The sequence below is a fragment of the Lepidochelys olivacea genome (assembly GCF_965140295.1).
Source record: "Lepidochelys olivacea isolate rLepOli2 genome assembly, chromosome: 9".
Classification (NCBI taxonomy): Eukaryota; Metazoa; Chordata; order Testudines; family Cheloniidae; genus Lepidochelys; species Lepidochelys olivacea.
This window is the reverse complement of record NC_140419.1, coordinates 81,713,130-81,736,363: the sequence shown is the minus strand read 5'-3', so window position 1 is coordinate 81,736,363 and position 23,234 is coordinate 81,713,130. Positions and strand designations below refer to the sequence as shown.

General features: G+C 44.4%; 1 protein-coding gene across 2 annotated transcripts in view; it reads right to left on the bottom strand.

The window, feature by feature from the left end:
* Nucleotides 1-23,234, bottom strand: part of LOC311525979 (vascular endothelial growth factor receptor kdr-like) — a 182,288-nt gene that overhangs the window by 50,927 nt on the left and 108,127 nt on the right. For both annotated transcript variants that reach the window (XM_084638534.1, XM_084638535.1), the window contains exons 11-13: nt 20,180-20,297; nt 8,351-8,459; nt 230-523 (exon numbers count right to left, since the gene is read on the bottom strand). In XM_084638534.1, coding sequence (XP_084494660.1) covers nt 230-523; nt 8,351-8,459; nt 20,180-20,297 — 521 coding nt within the window. The remainder of the gene's footprint in view (nt 1-229; nt 524-8,350; nt 8,460-20,179; nt 20,298-23,234) is intronic.

The window sequence follows — 23,234 nt, the reverse complement described above, 5'->3', positions numbered from 1 at the left end:
AAATCAGGTCTTAGAGATCTGTAAAGCCATTTGGGATCCTTTCCGATGAAAGGTGCTACATGTGTAGAGGTCATTGTAGTCAACTGTTAACACAACAGAAAAATACATCCAGGCAATACCTGACTGATCCTGAGCACCTGCCATTCCCAAGGACATCGGTGGGCATGGCAGATGCTCAGCACCCTGCTCATAGTACCTTTAGTTGTTGTTTTCAGACAACAAGGCCTACCTTTAACGTTGAGCTGGGTGTGCTGTTCTTGCACTTCCGTGCTGTTGTGTCGATTCTGAGCGCTGCACTTGTACCATCCAGCGTGTTCCTTGGTGACGTTACTAATGGCCAGTGTCAAGGAAATGGAGTATCTGTCAATTTGCTCCTGCGTGAAGCTGGCAGGCACGACCTGTGCGGAGGGGTAGTACCATGCCAGGTGATTGTAAATGTATCTGGAGGCTCTGCAGGTCAGCTGAACATCACTCCCAACAATGGTGGTGATCGGTCGGTCTGTCTGCAGACCCGATTTTACATCTAGGGGAAAGAGAAAACACACCTGGAATGAAAGCACAACTGAGAGGATTTTTGGCTGCTTGTTTTCACCTTGAGGGCCAAATTTCAAAGACCAACACAATGGGATGAGCCAGAAAAATGAAACCCCAAAAGCCTGCAATTGCACATGCAAACAAGCATTTGTGCTTGCAAATTGGGTAAATATGTGTCCACTGCCTGGTCCATGAGCCTTTCATAGTTTGGCCCTGAGTGTACTAAGAACTACACAATCAGTAATTAACTAAAATGATGTGTAGAATTAGTTAATGCGCTGAGGCTAATCAAGCTAACTTGTAATCAAACGAGACGGCTCTCCATGGAGACTGATATGCACGCTTGAGATGCTTTCCCTCTGTCTACAATCAAAGCCACAAGATATTGTTTTATCAGAGTAAAAAAACCCACTCATATTATTGTTCTTCACAGGTAACATTGGCTTTCTCTACAATTCCACAATCTCCCCAACCCTAGAAACCTCCTTTATTTCTACTATACCAATATTTGTCTTTGTCACATCTGCCTCAAGGGGTATTTATTTGGTCACTGAACAGATGATTTAAAAATCCTTGCAGCTTTAACTTTTAATAGACTCAAATAAAGAAATATCAGGAGGTATGAAGCCAGTTCATCTGTGACAGAATCCTTGGGTCCTTACCTTTTTTGTGTTTTACTCCAGACAAAACTTCCACTGGCTAAGTGCCAATGTGAATCCCACTGAAGACAAAAGAAGTTGTTTCTGAGTAAAGACTCAGCGGTTTAACCCCAAGACATTATCCTCACCCTCTGTGTGAGCCACCAGAGAACTGGAGTGTGGGAAACATGGTCTCCTCGCCTCCCTTTTATTCTATTTCCAATGACCTGTCCATCCCAGAGCCTTACTTTCACAATTGGGGCCCATTAATAATAAACTCAGTTGGCTCTGGAATGATCTCCTTCTATCTGGCAGATCAGGATTTTGGAGCAAATGAAGTGGAGATCTCTGAAGACTCCCTTCCAGATTTTCCTTAAGACCCAGCATCTGCTGGGACAGGACAATTAGGGATTGTCCATTCTATATAGTCCTCCAGCAAGGATGAATGTTTGCAATAAAGCTGCTTGTTCTTTGCTTTAATGCTGCTCTGTAACTATTCATTAAAGGCCTCCTAATAATTAGGATGTAACAGACAGCACTTTGGCAATGACAGAACTTAGTGTAGGAGGAGCAACTACTGCACTTAACAGCATGACACGCTCCACAGTTGAGAAATACCCAATCTGCCACATATATATAATTCTAATTTTTTAATTAACATGGCCCACATTAAATGGATTAAAAGCTGGCTGATTGGTCTCAAAATGTAACTGTCAAGAGGAAATCATTGTCACAAGTGGTCAGGATGCCAGCTTTACATCTCAGCACTTAGGTCTTTTGCATTTGTGAAATGAAGAAAATGGCCATTGATTGTGGAGAGACTTTGCAGTATTAGAGCCTTAAAGTTCTACTTTTTCCACAGGGTGAATTCCACTGAGTGACTGGGGGCGGGGGGAATCTCTTCCTCCATGGTGGCTGGAATTAGAAGGTTTTGGGTATGCACTGTCTAGGGCGGGGAGTGCTAGCTGGAAACCCGCACAGAGGTTTGAGGCATTTCCTGGGTGAGCCTTGAGTTCTTCTTAAGCTGTGCCTTTTTCTGAGCTAAAATCATTTTCAGTTTTCTAGCCTCCCAAATGAACTTTTCACATGCATGTTTTTCTACTAACTTAACATTCTGGGAGCACAGCGTTGGGTTGTTTTACTTTCCGTTTCTTCTGCTGACATTTTTTTAGTTAGCATTTTGAATATTTTTAGCTGGGACTTCTGTTATTTTCTTCCATCTCATTAGCCTTTCAAGAAGCTCTATCTGCTCTGATAGAATATTTATTGATTTTTAGGTACAGTGGAAAGAAAAAAAGTTTCTCTCTTTCTCTCTCTCCCCTTTCTCCTCCCTTGTCTAGGGAGGAATTTAAGTTTTGAAAGAATGTTACAGTTTAGTCCATCTCTAGACTACTAAGCGTTCACAATCCTGAACCTAAGATGTAATTAATGTCTTCTCTCTGAACAGACACTATTTTATAAGACACCTAATAAGTCTCCTGTAAGAACCAACCACGTGGCCTTTTCTCTTTTATCAGCGGTCTCTGCACATTTGTCTTCTGTATTGTATTACGGGCTAGTAGTAGCGATATTCACTCCAGTTGTGCGGGATTCCCTAACACAATTGGGAATGCACCATTGGGGGAAGGTAAAATGTCAGCATAAATCAAAAGGGAAGTCTGGTACCATTTGTATTTACAAGGAATTAATTGGTTTTAATTTCCTGTGCTTTGCACAATAATGTATATAATTTAAAACTTCTGCTGTTTCCCAAATTCCATGTCTGAGCCTGTCAGGATAGCGGAGACGCCTCCTGTCAGCCATAGAGAGTGCAGAAAGAGCAAGAGAGGGGGTGAGCCTGACAATCTGAAGCAACACAGATCTTTTCATGTGGCCTGTAAACATGTCAGGAATGAGCAAATTGATAGTGGCAAACATTTGTAGAATTGTCCAATTCCTAAAGCATTACAGTATTTGACAGCAGATTCTTATCTGATGTCTGACATAGAATATTTTCTTTCGAGTAGAGATCGTTCACTCCATTTTTCTGCATTCTTGTTACAGCCAGATAAGGGTGGAGGAGGAGCTGTTGTTATTGTTTATTTATTATTAATTATTATTAATATTGAATGCAGTAGCACACAGAGATGTCAGCCAGGTTGAAGTCCCATTTTGCTGGATGCTATACAAACACATAGGGCTCGATTGTAAGTTCTCAATGCATATGGGGTGGTATGTGGTTGACGTGCCCAAGTTGCAGACCAGAGACTAAAGGCAAGAGACTTCTCAGAACAGGAATTTCTGATATTTGCTCCTCTCGTGTTACAACAGATTCCAAAGTAGTTACTTCCAGTGGGTGTCCCTGACCAGTGGTGAGGCAGTCCTAAAAGTTTGATATATTGACCATATAGCATCTTCCCAATGCAAAATATTACTATGGGGCAACTAGGTGTCAAAACTGGGGTAGACAGTATAAACTGAAGACAAATCTGATATCTTATTGAAACTGTATGGGGGATTTAACTAAGTAGAATGTAAAAACTGGAGTAAGAGTTAGGACAGGACATTCCTAATTATCACAAAGTACTGTGAGTGCTTTACTTGGGCAAAGCAGCCAGGACACCTGCAGGAAGAGCCTAAAGAAGGTATAGCTCTGCCATCTACTGATATCATTTTCCCTTTAAAGATGGCCCCCTTATATGGTTTGGTTTTAGAGTAATGCCCAACCCCCCTGCAATGAAATGTATTCTGCTGGCCATGAAACATATTAAAAGTAGCTTTCAGTGCTATTTCCAGTGTCTCTGTGAGTTCTGTAGGCACCTGCCCGTAGAAGGACAAATGAATTAATCTGATATTGCAATAGGTCAAAGGGCGAGTTTTCTTTCCTTTCTGAAATGAATTTAATGTTGGTGAAAGTGCCAGGTTGGCGGCCCTGGAGTCTGAAGTATTATATTTTCACCCAGAACAGGTGCAGTCTGGACAACGATGTGCAGGTTTCCCCATTATTCCCCATTACACTGCATGGCCAAAACACTTCAACCCTGACCTGAAAGGACTATCTCTAGAGCAAGAGGGGAGTTCGGTCTCCATGGCTCATTCTGTACTTGGTTCCTTGGCAAGGACTCTCAACAAGGAACCCAACTGGCCCCAGTTTGGAGGAGGTTTTGGGGATTTGGTTACTTGTTCATTTGAAAGTGGCTTGAGACTCATCAAGTCATTTCACATAGGACAATAAGAGATAATGAGAGTTCAAGATTTTTGTGCTCACTAGTGGTTGGATTAACCACCGAGCTCTACAAATGGAAGCTGAGCAGGCGCTGGACTTTGGGTGGCTGGGATCAATTCTGTTAAATCTTCTGCTCTCTTCACAAAGGCCCATCCATCATCCCGGTGTACTTTCAAACCCTGATTCCAGCCAGTGTCATCAAGCCTCAGATTCTGGCTGCATCACACTCAGCAGCCTGACTGCTAAAAATTGGATGTTGTCTTTTGCCCTACGTCTCGTTCTGCAGGGTGCTGTAACATGTCGGAAAGACTAAAACCTTACAGTGTGCAGCAGATCATGACCTGTTTTCATAGGATGTAATATTGACCTAGCATTTAGACATAGCTCCGTCTGATGCACAAGATACTCTCCTTCTCCACCTGCAGTCAAGTTTCCATAATCAGGACCAGCCTTATATGCAAACAACTGCTGTGGTCCCTGTGATTACGGATACCCCAGGCATATCTCACAAACCATCTCAGTCTCTCCCTCCAGCTGTGGGACTAGATGGCGAGGCAACTCTCCATGTGATTTCTCCAGCGTCTTAGGAGTCTGTGAATCCAAAACCCAGACATGTCTATTCCACAAAAGATGGGAAAAATTGTACATTTCCTTCTTTGTCAGCCTTGCACAGTATGGAAGGTGGGCAGAGTTTTTCTATATGTGAATCAGGCCCAGAGTTGTTGCTCTTCTGACATCTGCAAGGGGACTGGCCTCTTTGATGGAGTCACATGCACCTCTCAGCAAAGGATCATCCCACCAAGAGACAAAGCTGCAGGTCAGACTTGGTAATATTTTACCAATGGAATCTAAACAATTCCACTTTAGGGACTGTGCTGTCTGCATTTAGCAAGATTCAGTTTACTTGTGATCCATAAATGTCATCATTCTTCCTTAAACATCTGATTTATGTGAGTCGGTTGCTATCTTTTAATGTCTCTCCTTCTTCCAGGATGGCATGGAACTCATATGCTTCCCTTTAGGGGTGAGAATGTCTCTCCTAGCCCTGTTCATGATCTGGTATATTTCAGATGGAAAGAAGACAATTTTGTGATGGGAATAACCCTACATGGTTTGATGTAAGCAGCACATGGATAACGAGGGCTCATGTCACATTGTCTCTGGAATGTTAATATAAAATGCCTTCTGGGCTGTTCTCTCTCTCTTTCCATTTTTCTTTAGAGAAATTTGTGACCAAGTCAAAACTCCTTTCAATGTAGAAGTCAAAGTTCAGCTTTCTTAGGTTTTAAGGCTAGACAGGACCATTGTGATCATATAGTCTCACCTCCTGCATAACACAAGCCATCGGACTTCCTTGAATTAATTCCTGCTTCACATCCCATAACAGTGGTTGAACTACCGCATATCTTTTAGAGGAAAAAACCCCACACACTCTTCATTCAATTTCCAGTGATGGAGAATCCACCGCAACCCTTGGTAAGTTATTCCTGACTGTTAAAAATGGGTGCCTTAAACGTTTGCTCCCTGTATGGAAAAATATTGGCCTCAAACAAAATTAAAAGAAGGTTTGAAATATAAAACTTCCAACTGCTCCAGAGAAAACTAACCTTTCTGCCAAGTTGTCTAACAAATGTCTCTGTGGACAAAACAGCTTCATTAGTGGGGTGAAAGGTTTTTACCACTAACAGGCCCATGGGTGGCTGCCACCCTTTGAACCTCATCTTGTTCCACTTGTATTTCCCACATTGAGCAGCCACAAAATTGGTTTTAGTAGAGGATGGAGAGTATTAAAAAGCATTGTGGGTGGAATAGCAATGGGAACAGACTGATTTGATCATTGAGAAACCCATCCAAACATAATATCTGGCACTGCTCAGAGCAGAATGAAGCCTACATGAAGGTTCATATATGGCAGTGGTAAGTGTATAATTAATAACTGATCTCCAGCCCGACAGGGCTGTTTCTGGGACTTCTGAGATCTGTGCTGTCTCTCTCAGAAGAGCATCCTAGGAGGAGGGAGCGTCTTTTCCCTAGACCAGAAATTATTGGAACACAGAGCACTCTGAGCCAGTGTTCCCTCTAATTTTTCCCATCCATGTGCAGAATGGAGTTTGTTATGTGCACCAATATGGAGGTGATATGTGAGGTGTTATGTACACATATTGGTGTACATAACAAAATTCATGTGGCGGGGTGGGGCTGAGGAGTTTGGAGTATGGGAGGGGGCTCAGGGCTGGGGCAGATGGTTGTGGGGGAGGGAGGCTGAGGGCTCCGGCTGGGGGTGAGGGCTCTGGGGTGGGGCCGGGGATGAGGGGCTCAGGGCTGGGGCAGAGGGTTGGGCTGAGGGGGGCTGAGGGCTCTGGGGTGGGGCTGGGGATGAGGGGTTCAGGGTGCAGTGGGGCTCCCCGGGGCTATGGTGGGGAGAGAGGATTCCTCCCCCCTCTCTCTCACAACAGCAGCACCAGGGCTGGTGGGGGAGAGGCGCCTCTCCTGCAGCTGCGGCAAGTCCAGGCCAGGTTGGGTTGGGCCTGGAGGAGAGGTGCCTGTCCCCTGGCCGCGACAGGTTCAGGGCTGGGCTGGGTCAGGACTGTGGGAGGGGTGCCACGGGAGGTCCAGAGCTTGGGGAAAAGCATCTCTCCCCGCCGCAGCCCTGAGTTTCTGCGCGGTGCTTAATAATCAGCTGCGTGGCCATGCAGCTTAGAGGGAACTTAGACTCTGATCGCCTCTAACCTATTCCCACCCCTGACAACCCCCAGTGCCGGGGGCCTGTGCAGAAGGGTCTTGTAGGGCTGCATATATTGGCCTTATGTTGCTCCTGCATTGGAGAAATACGCCGGGGGGACATAGCCGTCCTGTTATGGCCCCTGCATGCCACCAGGTAACAGGATTGGCAGTGAGGTTTGATGCACACATTCCTTCTTACCCTTATTTAAAAAATTACTGATATACTTTACAGGCATGGTCCTAAACGACACAGTGTACAAGAGTCCCTGCAGTGTGTAGGGCTATTACTGCAGTGTAGCTGGAACTGCGTGACGGATTCATGCTGGATAGTTTCTTCAGTGAGTTTTGCCTTTTCTTGTGATCCTGGGCAGACTGCGATGCTTTCAGGGACATCTGTTGTTTGGAATTATTCCTGGATGAGTTCCATGAATGACTACTGCGGCTGTAGCTCCTTCCCGAGCAATATGCTGTTTGTATTCAACACTCAGCAACTGAGTTGTTTTGCATGAACAAGTCACACTGTGTGTCTGCATTCCCTGACAGGAGAGCTTCACTCTTTGTATCCATTTCCCGGTGCAAATATGAACGGTTGAGAATTTGACATTTGCTTTATATGAAGCGTCTGCAATATTTGTTTAAAATTTGCCATTTCCGTGTAAATTCCTGCTGGTAGAGTGTGTCCAGAAAGGGAACTCAGAAGGGAGGATGCACAGTTAAGATTCATTTGTTTAAACATTTGGACAAATATGCCTGGACATTTGGACAAATATGCCAGGGTGTAAAACCTTCTGATTTCACTGCTAAGGGATTCTACACTAACAGATTAAACGGATATGGGTTTGGAGTTGTGTTATTTGGAGAAATAATATAGAATCATAGAAATCTAGGGCTGGAAGAGCCCTCAAGAAGTCATCCAGTTCAGTCCCCTTAATTAGACATTAGACGTTAAGAAAAACTTTCTAACTACAACTGTGGGATTGGGTCAGGTCCAGATATGGCCCTTGCTTATCTTTGCAAACCTCATTGACTCCAGTGGGATTGCACCATTGTAGGAAAGGGCTAATTTGACACCTAGGTGCCGGAGACCCCATGAAGTCCACGAGGGACTTTGCTATTGCCATTGATACTACATGGAAATTGCTTGGATTCGGTGGTGATGGGCAATGGTATGAAATCCTGAGATAGATAAAACAGTGCAACCAAGCTTTTATAAAGCAAGCACCCATCATCTGTGCAGCCTGTTATTTACCTGAGACATAGAACTTGATGCTTCTCTCCTCTTTACCAATCTTGTTCGAAGCCACACAGTAATAGATCCCTGATGCATTGCTATGTTCTGTAGTCAACTTGCTTATGATCTGCCAAGCAAAGGGAGAAAAAGAAAGGGGTTTGTTTTTAGTGGATCCATAATGGGGCAGTGGGAAAGGGCGATGAATGCTGTAGATGAAAGTGTTATATTTTATGGTAGAAAAACTACAATTAGCAAAGGAATCACTATTAATGAATGAAACCCAGCACCGGGCAAATGTTTTTCTCCATCTCCGTTTATTTCAGTCAGTGCACTTCCCTTTCCCAACCCCAGCAACTCCTCCCCTTTACTTCCTCCCCCTACAGACAGGGCTTCTCTTTGCAACACACCTGTGGGACATAGACACAAAAGAAAAATTCATGCAAGAACCTGAAAATACAGGGCTTCTCGTTTATTCAGTGCCAATAACTTTTCCAACAACCTCACATTCATGATTCTTTATTTCTGCTGTAAATAATTTTCAACAATGAGAGGATGCCAAACTTTGTGTGGACATTAGGTAACTCTGAACCTAAAAATGGGTGATGTCCCTTGAAATGAGGTCAGTTGAGAGGTATGTTCCCCTGGGGCAGGAAAGTACTTGGCCCTGTCTTTGATGAGGTTTAGTTTGTTCTTGTAGGGATTCCTTGGGTCAGAGGCTGCCTCAACACAACAGGTCTCTCCTCTGACCCCGAGGAAAATATCAGAATTTGTGAAATGTAGAAGACACTAGCAGAAAACCCAGAAGACATTGCTAGGACAGCAAGCTGGATTTCAAATGGAGGGGACTCTTTCAGCATTGGTGGGGAAGAACTTCTTTCAATGGTTCAGTCGGAGATGTGGGCCAAGTTCAAGTCCATTCTTATTATCTTGTGTTTCTGGAGATCTCTCTATGCTGCTCCGCTTTGATACATGCCCTTCTGAACAAACGGATTGTCTCATGGCTCTGGGTCATCATGATGCAACATCACACTATCATTAGGAAAAGTCAGCTGGTCTCATCTTATTTCTGGATATTTCATTGGTACTGCTAGCAAGGTGCTGAACCCCTTACAACTGAGATGCTCCTGCAAGATTACTTTGCATTTCTCTGGAGTTTTTCACCTGAGGATCTCAAAACACACATTTGGAACAAATATCACTTTCCTTGAAGTCCCTTTTAACGAGTTTGAGAGCCAGAACTTATAGCACTCCCCCTGGCCTTTTGGCCTTATCTCGGAGTGCTTTGATGTGTAGAAAAGCATCTCAGGATTTTCTTTTTAATATCCTAAACTAAATACACACAAGACATTCCTTTTCTCCTCATAAAATTTCACCTTGCCTGTGGTTGGAGCAGGGTGGGATGTATTTTCAGTGAGTTGCTTAAGATTTTCTGAGCTTTGTTGCTTTAAATCCTGTAGGGAAATGAGATTCAAAGGTTTGATCCCATGTGAATTTTACAGTTCACCTCTGCATAAGAACAAGTAAATGAAAAAGTGTCTTTGTTTCTCATGGGGACATACTGTGCTGTAGTTAAGCAAAACCAGGGGAAAAATCCAGTTCCCCTGGCCTCCAACACAGGAACAGTAGTGAGCCCCCAAATGCTGCCACTGCACTTCATTTCTGATGTGTCAACAGCCATTTCATGGGAATGAAATTGCACCAAAGAGGGAACATTTTTTGTACATTTTTTCTACCAGTCCTCCCTCTCCCCCCACTATAACACTTAATAATGGCCCTGATTCTGCAAAGTACTTGAACACTTTGATTTAACATTAAGCACTTGCTGAACTGGACCAATATCATCTGTATTATTATCAGAGCTTATATTTATATAGGTTTTTTTAATCTCCCAAACGATTTGTGCAGGAATTGCTGCAATCAGGACTGCGAGTCAGCAACCTCTGAGATGAAATTGGACAGCTGTTTGACAGCTCACAGCCTCACTGCATGTCAGTTCTGCACTGGAAGTCAAGGAGAATACTAGGTAGCCAGTTAAAATGGCAGGGGAGAGGTTGCAGGTAGGCAGAATGTAATTATCCCTAGAGGAATTTGGCAAGAGCACCAAGAGAAACAACCCTATGCTTCTGAAAACTGCCATGAGATCTTACTGTCCACTTGCTGGTCAAGAATACAGGATTTAAAAAATTTAGTCTATATCCCAAGGAAAACCCTGATAGCAGGGAAAGGAGAAGAGAAGATAACTAGAAGCCTTGCTATGCAGATGTCATTTATCAAGGAAGTACTTAGATGTGAAGGTGATTGGAGGGGTGGGGAAACATTCCCCATTCTTCCAATTTGGGGGAATTTCTTGGGGAAATCTTACTGAAGGAAGGAGAGAGAGAGAGTAATAGATTTCCTTGTTTGCATATAATGCCCTCAGTCAGGTACCATGGTGATAAGTGCAGTATACTCATCTAGATATGGCAGATAAGCCCTCAGTTTAGTGTCTTGTCTTAGAAAGAGCACCTCAAGAAGCCCTCCAAAAAGTGGCTTTCACAACAGCAGCATTCAGCAGAGAAATGCATAGGATTTCAGTGGGGGAAATGAAGACTTCAAAGTGATTTTATTTAATAAGATGAATCCCTTGAAACCATTATGCATCAGCTTTTCACTCTGGCTTTATGCTTCTGGGTAAATCTCTGAGATCAGGAGTCCAATTATCTTTGCAGCATCTTAAATAAAGTTCTCAGTTGCCAGACTGCCCTAATCTTGTTTCAGTTTCCAATAAAACGATGCTCTGGAACACACAAATATTCCACAAGGGGTGTTAACCAGTTTGCACAAATCCCTCAGCCCCTCCCGTAGTAAAATCAGACAGGTTTGTCTTTCACTCAGCAACATATACCTGGCTGAACCTGAATAGAGTGGTTAGGAAGCCAGTACTGGGATCTGCTTTTGAAGTAGCCATGGACAAACTCGGCAAACAGGTTCCGTGGACAAGTAACCCCTATTAACCCCGAGGGTTAAAAAAAATCCTTTCATACACAATGCAGATGTTTCCACAGATGTTCATCAGCTGTTATTCTAGATAGTTAAAAAAAAAAACAAACCAACAGGCTGAACAAACATCACCACCATTAAATATGTCTGTGCTTGGCCTTGAACCACAGGTGGAGATTAGGGGACTGTTGCCATCCCTTTTGAATTTAAAATAATTGTAATGCACAAGAAAAATGTGCAAAAGGAGGGTGAGTGTGGGGAGTGGGATGAAACTGAGCAAATGAAAACATAAGGCTAACATAGGGGAACAGAGGCCTAACAGTGAAGCGTAGTAGATTGGAGTCATATCTCAAGTGAGGTGGAGAAGACCTATCAGTTGGGACATTTAAAACAGAACTGGGGACAAAGCACTGAAGGATATTCTGATGGAATGATCCTACATTGCTTGCAGGGAAGAGCTAAATGATCCAGTGAGTCCTCTCCATCTCATAATTTCTATGCTTAAGGTATTCAACAGGCATGGACAGACCTAGAAAATTGTACCAGGAGTAGAAGTATCCTGACCATGTTGTCATCTGCAGGATCCAAACTTTTACCCTATTTTTCTCTGAACAGATCTTTTCAGCTAGAATACCGTGCTCTCTGCTGAGTTATAGGGACTGCTCTGAAGTCAAATCTGCAATTACTTTGAAACGACCCATGTTTGTAGTGCCGTTATCATTGACGAAAGGTGGCAAATTGATACTTGAGAGACTGTAGTCTTCTGTTTTCCCTCTGTAGCAGCCCACACACAAGTGCAGTTCAAGCTTCCACAACACACTGCCCCTTGCCAGCGTGACTAGCAATTCAGCGGTGTGTCTAACGAATCCTCTGCTCCTCTGCCGAGACTGTGCATAAGCTGATTAATGACAAGGTATTGCAACGGATATACTTTGGATATACGTTGTACTTTGGATACTTTTCTTGAGGGAGTTGGATTGAACCCCCATTAATCACTGCAGAGAGGCCACCAAATGCCCTGCAGGGCTGAACAATTTCTGACCGGTGGGGCTGGCTTTGAACTCTCAATATAGAAGGCTTCATTGGCCCTTACATAATCCCTGGGCCACCCAGTCACTCTAGTCCAAGTGCCACAAGATTAACTAATAAATAGTTATAATAAAAGCAAGTTAACTAATTAAGTTTAAAACCTGTCCACAAAAGAGATGACTGCAATCTCTAAGGCAAGTAACGAGAAGACACTGCTAAAAAAAAAAAAAACGGACGGGAATAGTCCAATACATTCCATATGTTTAACTGTGTAATGTTCCTGCACTGATAAAAAAAAAGAAGAACCTATTTTAGAGGCAGCCAAGATGCATTCCACAGTCACACAACATGAGTGTTCTAAGACAGGCACAGGGTAGCTCGGCTTTTCCTTTAAGCTAGAGTAAGCTGGAGCCAGGAAAAATAAATAATTTTTTCTACCCTTTGTTTTCAGTTCCTTGGTCTCATCCCTCCCTCTTCTGGCTCTAGTTAACAATTCGTCTCTCTTTCACTCCTTAGCTACATGTGGGCGAGGATGAGGAGGAGAGAAAGGGGGTAGAAAAGTGATCAGCTGTCTAACGGTGGCAGCGTGGGGAAGGAGATGGCTAGAGGAAGATGAAATTAACAGGAATTTCACTAGAAATCCTGCAAAGAATATATCAATTAGCTCCTTATTCAGTCACTCGGAGGGCAATGGTATCATACTTGTATTTCATTGTTAAAGTTGCTGTCTTAACTATCCCAGTCAGATCTTAGCATGTTCATTTAAAAGCTGATAAAGGAAGGTGTGAGGACTAACAATTAGATAAGGGGCCAGGGAGCGGACTGAGGACTTCTGGGCTCTTCTCTCAGCTCTATGAATGATTAGCTCTGTGTCCTTGGGCAAGTCATTTAATCTTTGCGTGACTCAGTTTCCCTGTCAAATGAAGACAATATTTACCTACCTCACAGGCGAATTGGTTGGCTTACTAATTGTAAAGTGCTATGAGATCCTCAGGTGAAAGGTGCTGAATAAGCACAAAGTATTATTATCACGTATATAAACATGGAATGAAAAAAACCCTCACTGGTGAGTTATGCATCATGTGGTTGTTTTGCTTACATTTGAGGGCCCTTTCATATAAAATACTTTGTGCCAAATTGTACTGATGGCCACTCCCACCAGGGTCCGACAGTCATGCTTTGTTTGGAAAATGACTGAATGGTGCATCATTGCTTGAAAGGGCTGGCAGGCTATTGGCTCGTGGTGGTTCTGGGAAACCCACCAACTTAATTAGCAGCTGCCATTTGGAGCAAGGGAGCCAGTACTGCTTGCTCTAGACATGAACAATCACTGCAGGCACGATCATTGCATCTTTAGACCCACCTCTGCTGTGAGTAACCTAGACTGGGCCTGGCCCTAGTGCTGATGGGCAGGGGGCTGACTGTGCCTGGAGCATTCCTGTACCCCGGAGTACCCCAAGCAAACTAGCAGGTCCTGTGCTCTGCAGGAGTGGTGAGGCTGCTTTTGCCTCTCACCCTGGGATTCACAAACAAACAAACCCAAAGTGGGCAGGGCAGCCCTTGGCATGGCTCCTTGGAGCTCACCAGGCACTCTGGGAAGAAGGCTAAGCCCTTGAAAGGGATGGTGCAGCCCACCTATTGCCCTGTACACTGGAGAGCTCAGGGAGGAGTTGTGCCACTGTGTCCTGCCCTCTGCATAAGCCAGAGCCTACATGGCACAATCTGCTTTCTGGAATTTGGATGCCTTAACAAATCTGGGGTGTGACTGCTCACCTGGCCCTGTTAAACAGACAAACATGCTGCTGTTTTTGGAAGCTCATTTGAAATGTGCACACGTGTGGGGTGATATTTTTAAAATATCTTGTTAGCTGTTCACATATCTCCAGCTGACAAACTCTTCTGCAGCTCAATCCCTGTATTGTGCACCCCCAGGCACTATACTTCATTCCTCCAGGGCAGTTTAACTCTGATGTTTTCAGCTGGAGCTGCTTAACTTCCCCCTAGGTCCTCCTGAAATTCACCAGCCAGATAAAATCATAAGGCTCCCCACAAAAAACACCTCCAATCAGCCGCATGAACAGGGCAAACTGACTCATCAGATTCTGAATCACATATACACGTGTGGCAGAGAAAAGACCCACAGAAACAAGGATTGCATTATCTATGGACCCTGCTATTTTTTTTTTTTTTTACTATGACCTATTCGCCCAACTTCAGATCAATACAATCAGTTTTATAATGGGAAAGAGAATAAAGGAATATTATCCCAGCATCTTTCAACCTGAAGGGAAAATCTCAAAGCAATTTATGTCCTGTGAGATGCTTCACCTGGCACTAAAATGAAGCCACTTCTGGCAGCGGCTTAACAGTTGAAGACAGGAAGTGAAGACTCCAGTGTCCAACCAAAACTGCAGGGAGAAATTAGTTGGCAGAACATAAATTGGCCAAATAGGAATTTGGCCAGGAAGTCTGAATTAATGCCCTGGTTATTGTGCATGCCGTGGTGTCCAGAATACCCTTAAGGCTGAAACTCACTCATGAGTCATCAGTCTTTGGGCAGGGAACTTCACAGAGGGAGAGCGATGAAATTCCCCTCCCGATCTGTGAAAAGGAATAATAACAACAGCCCTACATCCCACAAGGATAATGTAAGACTTCATTGATTTTTGTGTGCAAGGCACTCAGAGATCCTAGCAAGGCATTATTATGAGATGGTTGGACATCTCAACTGAAAAATGTCCCCTCCAGCAGCACAGATCCCCTAGCACCTTGCTGGGTCATTGGATCGCTACTGATGCAGGGAAAACTCAGGGCTAAAAGAAAATGCAGTAGAGCCTCAACCAAAGTTCAAAACTCAGTGCACTTGATAGAGAGCAAAATTCTGGTTTTAGGGCAGCAGCCCCAGGAATTTTTGGGGGGTGGTTTCTGCATTTTCAGAAGGCAGGGCCCTAAAGTATTAGTGTCACTTTACAAACATGCATCTCTGCAGTCCTTTGAGACCCTGAAATTGAAGGAGTCTGAGACAGAGTGTAGTGAAGAGCTGGAGACGAGGGAAAATTCACCCTCCCCTTTGCAGGACTTCATCTATGGCAGGACAGGCTCAAGTCACACAGGAAAAATAACCAATTTCAGCTAATCCCATATTCATAACACAGTCAATAAAAGCCAGGTTAACCCAGTCTCCAACATCTTTATTATTTCATCTGGCTAGTCAAATGCAGATGAATTACTTGCTAGGACATGGTGGGAATGGATTGGTACATTTCCTGTCTGTTTCATTTCTGGTGGGAATAACCACTGATAAAAACAAGGAAAAGTCTGAAGGCTACAAGATTTCATCAGTGTCTTTTAAAAATTATCTTCTATTATCCAAAGGCTCCACTTAACTCAACACAGATAGCCTTGGTCTTCAGAAAGGGGGTGGGTTGGATTGTCCACAATGTAAGCTGGCAGACAAGAGGGGTGAAATCTGAGATTCACATAACCTAACTTTATTAATAGGAATAAATCTTAATCAAGACACAGTTATTAGGAAAGACTAAAGAATGCCTTTATAAGCAGCGGGCCAGGGGGAGATGAAAACGAATGAACGAATCATAAATTGTAAAATTATATAATTTATAAATGTATCTTTTAATTAAAGTTTAATAATCAAATATTTAAATGTGTACGTACAAAGGGTATGTACTGAGAGTTTGGGAAAGCACAAAAACATAAATACTTCAGCAAGACTGCAATCTAGAAAAAGCAACAAAGGCCAGAAAAGGCTACTGCAAACGGGGATCAAACAACAGCTGCAAAGTTATTTTAAAAATCCCAAAGGAACAAAACAGTTTTGTTGCAGAGAGATTGCTTACAGGGAGAACGAGTCATATTTAGAAAAATAAACTTGGGTGGAGGAGCATGGATCTATGTATCCTTGGCTATGTCTACACTACTGCGGTAAGTCGGCCTACGCGACGCAACTCCAGCTACGTGAATAACGTAGCTGGAGTCAACGCACCTTAGGTTGAGTTACCGCAGGGTCTACACCCTGGGGGGTTGACGGGACAAAATCTCCCATCGACTTACCTTACTCTTCTCGTCGGGGGTAGAGTACAGAGCAATCTGCAGTCGATTTGGCAGGTCTTTACTAGACCAGCTAAATAGATTGCCAGTGGATCGATCTTGGAGCGTCAATCCCTTCCGTAGCATAGACCTGCCTCTTGTCTTCACTACCGTGCTAAATCAGCGCCGCTGTGATTGATGTAGCGATGTCGATTTAGTGCATCGGGTGAAGATGTACTACATTGACAGGTGTAGACACCGCGTTAAGTCGATGTAAGTTACATCGCTCAGAGGGCTGTTTTTTTCACATCCCTGAGCAATGTAACTTACATCGACTTAAGCCGTAGTGTAGACAAGGCCTTATTAAGGTACTTACATGATAGTACCTGAGCACCGCACAATCTACATGTATTTATCTTCGCAGCAGGAGGAAACTGCTATTATCCCAGTTTTACCGATGTGGAACTGATGCACAGAGACAATAAGTGATTTGCCCAAGTTTAGTTCCTTAACCACTGGCCCGTCCTGCTTCTGACTGTTTCAGGAGAAGAGATGGGGCCAAAGAGCCTTCTGCTTCTAGTTCACTGTTCTGAATTCTACTTAATGATGAGCCATGATTGATCAGAAGCTTACGGGAATTAAGGCAGTGGTCTCAGCCCATGGCTCCTGGGCGGATGTCATCATTAAGGAAGGCACCTTTGTCAATGGACTCAGGAAGGCAAGGACTGAATGAGTCACAGAAACCATATTAGACATGGTCTGTTCTGGCCAGGGCTGGGAGAAGAAATTTGCCCTGTGCTGTCCCTGCTATTCCTGTTCTGAGGAAGGCTTTGTGAGCTGCTTTGAGTTGGGCTTGTGGTACTCTTCTCCCCTGTCTGGTAGACTAATGTCCACTAAAGCTCTGCAAAATGATCAACTTTCACTTCATCCGTTGTCATCAGGAGGATTATTTTTTGTGATTTTGTTCACAAGACTTTGCAGTTTTGGGGAAGGGTAATTGTTGCAGGTTTGGGCAGAGAAGGCAGCCTGAGGCTGAAATTCCAGAAACAATTGGTCAGATATTTGCCCTTGGCCAAAACTTGCCAGGTTTGCACCTGAAAGTCTTTTTGGGGAGGGAGAATGGGAGGTGGGGTGAGGTTGGGTATTTGCCTTTTGTGTGGAAAACAAAACAAAATAAGAGTCATGTTTATGTTTTGTTGCAGTGTTTCAGGAATCCCAGCCCGATGCACAAAGCAGCAGCTGCTGCTGAAAGACTGGTGGAGGGGGGAATTTAAAACTGTTGCAGCAATTGCAAGACACCTTATTTGCGCCGTGGCTTTTAAAACTGATTTTCAAACACCCAGAAGGGTCTGTTTCATGATCACGCATGTGGGGAGTCTGATTCTCCTCTCACATCGGTTTCCCAGCGCCATTTGCTTCAATGGAGTTATTCCTGCATTACACTGCCATGAAGGGAGACGGAGATTGAGGCCCTTGTCTACACTGCCATTTACTTTGGTATAACTTACGTCACTCAGGTGTGCGAATAAGCTGCCCTCCTGAGCGACGTACGTTACACAGACCTAAGTGCCATGAGAGCTTCTCCTGCCGACATAGCTACTGCCACTCACAGAGGGGGTTTTATTATGCTGAGGGGAGAGAGCTCTCTTGCCGGCATAGAGTGTCTTCAGCAGGCTCATTACAGTGGTGCACATGCAGTGCTTCTAGTGTAGACTAGCCCTGAGTTTATTAGCAAGAGCTCAGCAGACCTGACAAGGGTGGTGGCCTTGAGAACCACAAAAGCCAGGGACCTGAATGCTTTACAAGGAAGAACCTTTGTGGGGACAAGCTGCTGTTATCTAAAGCAGTGGTTCTCAAAGCCGGTCCGCCGCTTGTTCAGGGACAGCCCCTGGTGGGCCGGACTGGTTTGTTCACCTGCCGCATCCGCAGGTTCGGCTGATCGCAGCTCCCACTGGCCATGGTTTGCTGCTCCAGGCCAATGGGGGCTGCGGGAAGGGCGGCCAGCACATCCCTTGGCCCGCGCTGCTTCCCGCAGCCCCCATTGGCCTGGAGCGGCGAACCGCAGCCAGTGGGAGCTGCGATTGGCCGAATCTGCGGACGTGGCAGGTAAACAAACCGGTCCAGCCCATCAGGGGCTTTCCCTGAACAAGTGGCGGGCCGGCTTTGAGAACCACTGATCTAAAGAGAAAGAGACTGTTGTCAGTTGCCAGAAGAGGATCTGAATTAAATAGCTTTTATTCTTCCCAAGAGGGGGTTTCCATGGTCTAATTTTCTATAAAATACAGCAGGCCAGGTTTGGAATGAGATCTCTGCCCTACTCATATGCCTCTTCCAGCAGCTGCTGAGATTCTTTACAAACAGCTGGGACTTTCTAGGTGGTTGCTTCTTCTCTACAGTTCTGAGACTAGAGGAGCAGCAAAAGACAGAGCCTATGTTAGGGTCCTGTGTTATCTAGACACATACAATCCTAAAGGCGAGGAAGCCACAGCAAGGAGACAGCTCCGGAATGAAATTGGAATTGTGCTTTTCTTCCCCTCACCCATATTTTCAGAGTTCTGCTTTAAATTACATTCAGCATTGAAAGTCTCCATGAGACAGACCAGATGGGAGAGGACTTGATTCTCCAGGGTGCTGATCTCTCTGGACCCAGTCCAGGGAAGCACTGAAGCACATGCTTATCTGTAAGCATGTGAGTAGTCACATAAAGTTAACCATGTGTTTAAGTGCTTTGCTGGGTCAGCATCAGAAAACAAAGCCTCTTGCAGGATCGAGTCCCAACACACCTGGTGCATCTCCACACCTACCGCTGAACAAACAGAACTGTGACACTGCCTGGAGACCCATAAATATCCATATATATATCATAACTAAGGGTAAAACTTGTCAGAGCCACACCACAGCCTCTTCTCCAGCGCAGTCAGCAGTCTACAGCTGTGGCGCGGAACATCTGAGGCAATCACCCTGGACTGGGATGTTCACGCATAAAAGGTGCCACCTTGTTTTTTGAAATGTTCCAGTTTGCGGTATTTAGACCCAAACCCAGGTGGAGCTTTGGGAAGTATCCTGTCTTCTGGAGCTCCCAAGCACACACAGGGAACATGCCCGCTGTGCCACCTCTGAAGGTGTGCAGCATGCAGGTCCTGGGCAGCCAGCTTTGCTGGCCAGTGCAGACAGACAGGTGTTTATGGTCTTACCTCCTTCCACCTGTTGTGGAGTCACTGATGCCCCAAAGGGTTAGCAAACAACCACAACTCCAGTAGGAGCTGCAGGTGCTCAGAATCTCTGAAAACCTGACCCAAGTTATCTTGAAGTGGGCACCCTCAAAATGGGTGCTTCGAAACTTAGAGGGCACTCAGGAAAATGTAGATGTCGAGGTTATTGTTATGGGGATATTAATGCTTCCATCCTTCACAGGTGTACTGTGAGCATGTTGGTGAAGCGCATTCCAGACCCAACGTGCTTTGTAAGTGAGAAGTATTTTGAGGCGCTTAGAGCTGAGTGCTATTCACAGGCCCCCTCTTGGGCAGAGCAGTCCGTACACTTTCTCAAGAGTGAGTGAGACTGGAAGGTTTTTGACCCACATGTCTTTGGAGAGTTTTAACCAGGACAAGTGACATCACTGCCAGAGACCAACATTCCTAAACAGCAGAGATTTGAAAATAATCTAATGGCTGTGGAATTTAAAGCATGTTAGCAGTTAGCGGGAAAGCAGTGCTTGAGAAACTCAGGGAGAGATATTCTGTGTGAGTGCAGCAGCTCCTCCAAGAAACCCAGGATTATTCCAGGACATACCTTTTTTTTATCTCCATGCATTATGTATTTCTCCTCAATGCTCTCGATTTTGTTGCCTGTCCACATGTCTGCCTCACTGATGTTTTTCTGAACAATTCTTTTTCCACGGTGTCTGCAGCTGGAGGTGGAAAAGGGAGGATGCAATTGAAAAATACACCCATACTGTACATGGTCTATGTAGGAAGCATTCGAACAGAGGTGGTCTCTATCTGTACAGTGCCCCTGGACTTCTTGAAAGCTACTGATGATAACAAACTGATGGAGTTTTCTGTCTCCTTGTGGAAATGACCATCACTACATCTCAAACTCATTTTGGGGGCATGTTGAAATTTGGTTTAAACTTTGATCCAGTTAAATCATTTTCTGATGTGGCTTAAACCAGCCAGAACATGTGTCTAAACTATGAACTCTAGATTAGAATACAGGAAGAACAATGTGTTTGTAACAAACAACATTCATAGGTTAGAACATGGGCTGGTCCCATTCACAATGACTGGTCAAACTGTGTTAGAGACCAGGTTAGTGTCAACATGGTTTTTAAACTGCATCTAAAGACTAGGGCAGGAGTGTTTATAGTGAGATATTCCACAGTTAAGAGGCACAAATATCAGCATTCTGCCACCATTGAAAATCCCCCAATTCTTTAAGAACTGCAAGTGATGTTTCTGCAAACTGAGGCCTTCAGACTACTGGACACTCCAGAACTCATGTGTGAGAATCTATCTAGGGTATTTATACAGCCCTGTTTATCACTACAACAATGCTGTGATATAGGGCATTTCTACAATCCTCCTTTTATAGATAGGGAACAGAGGCACCAAGAAGCTAAGTGACCAGCCTAAGGTCATATAAGAAGTCTGTGGTGGAGCAGGGAACTAAACCAACGTGTCCCCGGCTAGTGCAGCCTCCATAAGAAACTCCACTACACTCCCCAGGAAACAGCTAAAGACAGAAATATGGGGTAATTAAATCAAATCACTAAATTGTGATTTGCAAAACAGGAAATACACCTGCAGATCATTATAGTCATAGCTCATTAAAGATATCAGACACTTCCTGTATATTCTGAAATTCAGAACCCCACTCATTCAAACAGTGGGAAGTGAATGATGGCTTTTAATGTCCCTGCTTAGAGAAGCCAAGTAGGACAAATGCAGGGAAAGGGATTGGAATGGGTGCGTACTAAGACAACAGAGGAAAAAGAAGTAGAGGTTCCATTCATAATAATAATGCATATTGAAAATTAATTCAATGTTTGCATACATTCAAAAAGGGCTCATGTCATTCTGGGGTGTATAAACAGGAATGTTGTATGTAACACACTGGAGGTATTTGTCCCGTGCTCCTCGACACTGGTGAGGCCTCAGCTGGAGTGTTGTAACCAATTCTGGATGACATGCTTTTGGAAAGATTTGGACAAATTGGAAAGAGTCCAGAGAAGAGCAACAAAAGTGATAAAAGCTTTGGAAAACCTGCCGTAGGAGGAAAGGTTAAAATACCTGGGCATGTTTAGACCTGAGAAAAGCACATTAAAGGTGACCTGATAACAGACTTCAGATATGTTAAGGGATGTTATAAAGAAGACAGTGAATCAATTGTCTCTATGTCCACTGAAGGTAGGAAAAGAAATAATGGTCTTAATCTGTAGCAAGGAAGATTTAGATGAGATGTTAGGAAAATCTTTCTAACGAGGGTAGTTAAGACCTGGAATAGGCTTCCAAAGGAGGCTGTGGAAGCCACATCTTTGCAGGTTTTTAAGAACAGGTTGGACAAACACCTGTCAGGGATGGCTTAGGTTTATTTGGTTCTGCCTCACTGCAGGGGGCTGGACTAGACAACCTCTCGAGGTCTCTTCCGGCTCTACATTGCTATGATTGAAATATATTAGACAAATACAGAGTAGGACGTGCTTCTTATTAATTCTGAAGTTTCATCACAGATGGCACTCTTCAGAGGGCTTCCTGGCTCAGGGGACTAGAATCTGTGCTGGGCTAGGGATCTTTTCATTTCATGGTTGCCAGTTGAAATTCAGCCTAGGATGGGAGTGAATGGAATTGTTACCATGTGATTGATGGCTGGGCAGTGAATTCAGTTCAGATCCTAAAAGACAGGTGTTTACATCACAAAGTCAACATACATGACAGAAGTCTGCCCCCTTGTTAGCAGTTTCAGCAGAGATGCCAAGGTTTGGATGACCAGGGAGTCTGAACTTCTCCCCTCAGTCTTAGAGGCCATTGCACCAGAACAGGCTTATAGAAGGTAAAACTTGTGCAAAATAAATGTGACCTGATTTTCAGAGGTGCAGCACACCCATAAACCCTATTGATTTGCTTAGGAGTTGTGGGTGCTGCAGTTGTGACAATCAGGCTCCCAATACAGAAGACCTCCTCTGTAAGGTGCACATTGGAGCAGGAGTGTTTTTGCCAGGAGATCACAAGACGCACTTTGGATCAATAAATCTGTACTAATGTTGGTGTCTCCATCCAGCACAGTCTGATATGAAGGTGCCTTGTGTGGCTTCCTACAAGTAACAGTTCCCTCATAAGTCTGCATAAGGCAGGAACTCAAAGGAAACAAGTCAAATCACAGCTAGACTTGGAGTGAACAATGACCACTCATTGGGACTCCAGCTACAGCAGTGAGAGAGAGAAGGAGAGGAAATGAGACAACAGCAGGAAATGAGGGAGGGTGGGGTGTGTGTCATTTCCCACAGGAATCCTCCTACAGTTTCTGCTGAGGAGAGATAAGATTGCCTCCGAGGCCAGCAGAGGTAGACGCCACTCTGCAATTGTATTTAACTTGATAACATCAGGGACTGAATAGCTCGGGGAGTTGGGACTGGGGTTATGCCTGGCCTTTTGCTTCCAGGTTACTGGTTCTAATTTGGACCAGGTTGGCAGCAGTGCCCCACAGTGACTCGCACACAGTGCCTGCTGTTGGTGGTGTGTCAGCAAACTCAAATGCAGGGAAATGTTGTGCTTTGAGTGTGGAGTCTCGCAATCCCATCCGAGATGCAGGGCTTGGAGGAGATCGCAGGTGAGCTAGTGACACTTCC